A 4505-nucleotide genomic window follows, 5' to 3' on the forward strand; every position below is an offset into this window, starting at 1 on the left:
AAAAAAAAAAAAAAAAAAAAAAAAAAAAAAAACTGGAAAAAAAAAAAAAACCCAAAGAAACAAACAAAGAAAACAACAAACCAACTGAAACACACATGTACACCTTTGAGATTGCAGCAGAGACAGCACCTGTGTGTCAGACACAGGTTTGGCAGATGGAATGGGAGTTATTCAGCAGCTTCCTGCATTTTGGAGTGACAGATAGAAGGAAAAAATAACCAGCCCCTCTACACAGGTATCCATGAGCCCTTGGCCTTTGTAATACCAAGTGGGCTGTTTCCAGCCACACTGACCAACATCAGCTCCCACCAAACGTGGCAGCTGGCTGCTGTGCCTGAGCTCCAGCAGGTCTGCCCCAGATAACCTCAGCACTGTCAGTTTTCATCCATATGCAAAAAGCTTTAAATTTCAGAAGAAAACACTGATGGAGGTAAGAAAGCAGATCTTTAATAACCGAATGGTATGGAAGACTGGACAAGAGAAAAAGCCCTCTTTAGTTTCCACTTCTGTAACAGTTTTGAGAGAAGAGGAAAATGGAAACACTATTGAGAGAGACCTGAACAAATCGTTCCTGCTAAATCAGGGAAGGAAAAAGCAGAGTTCTTCAGGACAGGCTTTTCCCATGAGCAACCCACGAGCATCTGCACTAGAAATGGAGCACTGACGCTAGGCAGCTGTGCAGGAAGAGTGCTCCAGCCCCTCAGGAAGCAGGCTGCAGCTGCACTCTTTGGCTTGGTTTGTTTTAAAGTCACCGTGATATCTAGAAGTGCCACAACAAACTGACAACCCAGACATTCATTTTCAACATGGAACAAAATGAATGTTGTGAGGCTAAACCTGTATGAAAAGCCAAGCTCATATCGCCTTATCCAATATGGCACTGCAGAGCTCCTCGTAAGAAATTTCCAAGCAGTTTTTAAATCCAAATTTTGAGATCTAAGAAAAAACAAAAACACAGACCTCATAACTTTGCTCCCAAGTATTATGCTTCTGAAAAGACCCCAACAAAAACCTATTTGCAATAAATTGTTGGAAAGGATTCTGTTAAGTGGCTGCATGCAGCATTTGCTGCAAGCTGAAAACTGCTGTATACACAGCTGATGCACACACATGGAGCTTTTCCTGAAATCATCTGCAATGCCTGCAGATACCTCTGTTCTACAGCAGTCCCATCTATTACTCTGCATCCTCTCATAGAATTCAAGTACTTCGATCACAGCAATTCTTCCAATGCCCTTTCAAGACTTATCATATTTTTTCAGAGATGCACATAGGAGGAAAAAAATCAGGATTTTGAGCTCACATTGTTGTTCCTGTAGAAATATAGATTTGAATTCTGCAGCCCCAAAAGTTGTCAGATCACTTCCCTAAAAACCCTCTCCAAGCAACTGTCTTGTTCAGGCCCCTCACTTCTGATGACACCTCCTGGCAGAGCTCATTCCGCCCTGCCTTCTGATTTCTGTATCCATCAGATAGGACAGAAAGTTCAGTGTATGGCAGGCTGGCAGCCTTTATAGATGCATGCATGGAAGCACACTTTGGTGCTAGCTAAAGACTGAACAAAGCTGCTGAAGGATGGCAGCAAACCTCACCAGAGGTGAAGCACTTGGAAACCCACAGCAGCGTCAGCTCCACCAGCAGCAACCATTACAATTCTTCCATATGAATTTTAAAAGCAAGATTCCAAAACAAAACCCACTTTTCCTTTCTGAATTCTCAGGCAATATTTTTATAGGTTTATTTCTATTGTGTCCATCTTTCTTTTCTACCACATTTCCTACACTGCTTGCATATAATTCCCATGGAGTTCAGCTCCCATTGCACCATCACTCTTGTTCTTGTATTACTTCCTTCAAGTTCTCTTCCATGGTTTCTGGTTTTACGGCTGTTGAGTTCTGTTCTTCAGACACATTTGATGGGTTTTGTTGTATGTCTTCTTTGTTGCTCTTCACCACCTCCTGTAGATTGTATTTTCTGAATAGAACATAGTCTCTCACCACACTCAAGCAACAAACATTCTTTATTATTTCCACCACAACTGTATGTTGTGGATTATTGAGATCAACTTTGTTTTCTGGATTAAGGCTGCCCACGATTCCTGTAAAACAAAATATAGTTTAAAAAACGTTGGGAAAACAGTTTCAGAGCATCAGTTTACTCTCCTGAATGGAACACAAGTCAGAGGAGATAACAACCCTCTACTTGTGACCAATCATTAGTTACTGCAATTGTGTAAAACAGCAGAACAGACTAGGATTCTTAAGAAATACTACCAGGAGGACTACAGTAACTAAATTATCTCATTGTAACTAGCAAGAAACAAGACGCCAAAGTATGCAACTTGTTGCAGAGCTGTTTTTCAAGTTCCACATTAAATGGAAATAGGAATGTGTGTATTTCAGTATAGCATTCAAACAACTTGATGTAGTCATTTCAAACCACGTATAACTGACACACCAAATAGAATTCACTACTGCATGCTGTTCTGCTTTGTCATCTCTTGAGACATCAACAGGAAACACTGATGTCAAGCTCTTTTCAGAGCCTTAGAGACATTTTTGTAACCCAACATACAGGTGTTAAGCAACAAATATGCCTCCTTGTTTACAGCTCTTTCCTTCAAACAGCCTAGCCTGTTACGCATGCAGCCGTGTGCCGCTTGTGTACTTAGGTTCAGCTCTGTATGTGATCTATACGTACCTGCCAGCTCCTTAATTACTTCTTCTCTATTCATGTGACTGTTATTACGAGCTTTGTAAACGATCTGGAAAGTACTCTTATTGGGGGCTTTAAACCAAGGCTCAAAAAACGTTTCTGTGTATTTTTTCATATCTTCCAGAAAAGCCTTGCAAGTTCCAGAAATGGGCAGCATGCGCAGAATTACTCTGGTTTTCTTCTTTTTAGTGGTATGAATGTCCTTTAATATATGGTGCACCAGGTTCTCAGGTTCTACAAGGAAACAACTAGGTGTGAGAATCAATTTGAAGGATCTTCTCCCTTGTTCCTCCCCCAAAGGTATAAGCTGGGGAAACGCGCGCTTAGCTGCACAGCGCTCAGCCTCAAACCCTTTTCTGAGAATTCTTTCCATGCACCAAAATTGGGTAGCTGTGGATCATTCTGTCAAGGCCGATTCCTCTGCCTTCAGAAACTCCGCTAATTGCAAAACCAGTGGGAAGGACAATGGGAAATGGTAGAATCATTACAGCCAGAAGAAACCTCTAAGATCACCTCACCCAACTGTCCACCTACCACCAAAATTTATCCACCAACCACATCCCTCATTGCCACATCTCCCCTGCTCTTGATCGCCTGCAAGGATGGCAACTCAACCACCTCACTGGGCAGCCCATTCCAGGGTCTGACCACACTTTTGGAGAAAAGATTGTTCCTAATCCTCAACCTGAACATTCCCTCTCATCCCATTGCTGTTAGCTGGGCACAGAGGTCCACCCCCCGCCCCCCACAACCTCCTTTCAGGAGTTGTAGAGCGCAGTAAGGCCTCCTGCGGGACTTCTTTTCTTGGCTGAACCATCCCATTCCCTCAGCTGCTCCCTATGAGACTCATTCTCCAGACCACTCGCAGATCCCACTGCCCTTTTCTGAACGCACCCCAGGGCCTCGATATCTTTCTCGCAGTGAGGAGCCCAACACCGAACGCGGCTCTCGAGGCATGGCCTCCGCAGGGCTGAGAACAGAGGAACGGTCACCTCCCCGTCCTGCTGGCTGCCTACTGCTGATACAGCACAGGATGCCGCCGGCCTCCTGGGCTGCCCGGGCCCCAGGAGAAGCCCCGGCCCTGTGTGGCGCGGCACGGCGCGGCACGGCACGGCACACCCACCGATGCCGCGGGTGCGGATGAAGACGACGTTGTTGGCGCCGCTCTCCACTGACTGGAAGCGCCGCAGCTGCCGCTCGGTGCAGGCGCGGATCTGTCCGACCTCCTTCTTCAGCGCTGCCTCCGCGTCGTCGTCATCGTCCTCCTCCTCCCGCTCCTCCTCCCTCTCGCTCCCCGACAGGCGCTCCGCGGGCTCCGAGAGCTGCGGGCACACGGTTCGCCCCGCGCGGTGAGCGCCGAGCGGAGCTGCCAGGCGGTACCGCGGGCCGGCCAGAACGCCGCTCAGCGCCGGCGATCCGCGTCAGGGCGCGGAGCGGAGACCGCGTGGCCGCCCTCCCCCCGGCCCCGCCTCGGGACGGACGCACGCACGCACCTGCTCGGGGCCGTACAGCAGGTCCCCGTACTCGCCCAGCAGGCTGTAGGCCTCCCCCACGCACTTGCGCTCGTTCATGTTGCAGGTGATGAGGATGCCGCGCATGCCGGCCTCCAGCTGCCGCCCGCCGCCGCCGCGGGGCCGCTTAGCGCGAGCCGCGAAATGCCCCTTCAGCCGCCGCTTCCGTGCTGCCGCCTCCGGCGCGGCCATGGAGAACCCCGCCGCCGCGCGCCGCGATGGCGTCACACGCCCGCCCTCAGCGCCGCCCTCAGCGCCGCCCTCAGCGCCGCCCTCAGC

At 48.9% G+C, this 4505-nt stretch overlaps 1 protein-coding gene across 2 annotated transcripts; it reads right to left on the reverse strand.

Annotated features, from left to right (window-relative positions):
* Positions 1–425: 425 nt before the first annotated feature.
* THUMPD1 (THUMP domain containing 1) lies at positions 426–4418 on the reverse strand. 2 transcript variants are annotated; one of them, XR_006171543.1, is made up of 5 exons: positions 4209–4418; positions 3839–4037; positions 2701–2949; positions 1593–2098; positions 426–936 (listed from the first exon to the last, which is right to left on the reverse strand). XR_006171543.1 is itself a non-coding variant. In XM_042835374.1 (4 exons), exons 1-4 carry the CDS (start codon positions 4416–4418, stop codon positions 1827–1829), a joined length of 930 nt encoding a protein of 309 aa, XP_042691308.1. In that variant the 3' UTR covers positions 426–1826. The 2 variants fall into 2 exon arrangements, 1 of the variants encoding a protein (XP_042691308.1); XM_042835374.1 differs by having other exon boundaries at positions 426–2098.
* Positions 4419–4505: the final 87 nt, after the last annotated feature.

The sequence above is a fragment of the Centrocercus urophasianus genome, unplaced genomic scaffold (genome assembly GCF_019232065.1).
Source record: "Centrocercus urophasianus isolate 14NV4802_14NV808 unplaced genomic scaffold, USGS_Curo_1.0 seq_51, whole genome shotgun sequence".
Lineage (NCBI taxonomy): Eukaryota > Metazoa > Chordata > Aves > Galliformes > Phasianidae > Centrocercus > Centrocercus urophasianus.

Excerpts from the sequence above, each read along its gene's own strand:
- THUMPD1 (XM_042835374.1), bottom strand. The coding sequence starts at position 4,418 with ATGGCCGCGCCGGAGGCGGCAGCACGGAAGCGGCGGCTGAAGGGGCAT. Across the intron at positions 4,038-4,208 it reads TGCTGTACGGCCCCGAGCAG|CTCTCGGAGCCCGCGGAGCG; the intron begins GTGCGTGCGTGC and ends GTGTGCCCGCAG. Across the intron at positions 2,950-3,838 it reads CATCCGCACCCGCGGCATCG|AACCTGAGAACCTGGTGCAC; the intron begins GTGGGTGTGCCG and ends GTTTCCTTGTAG.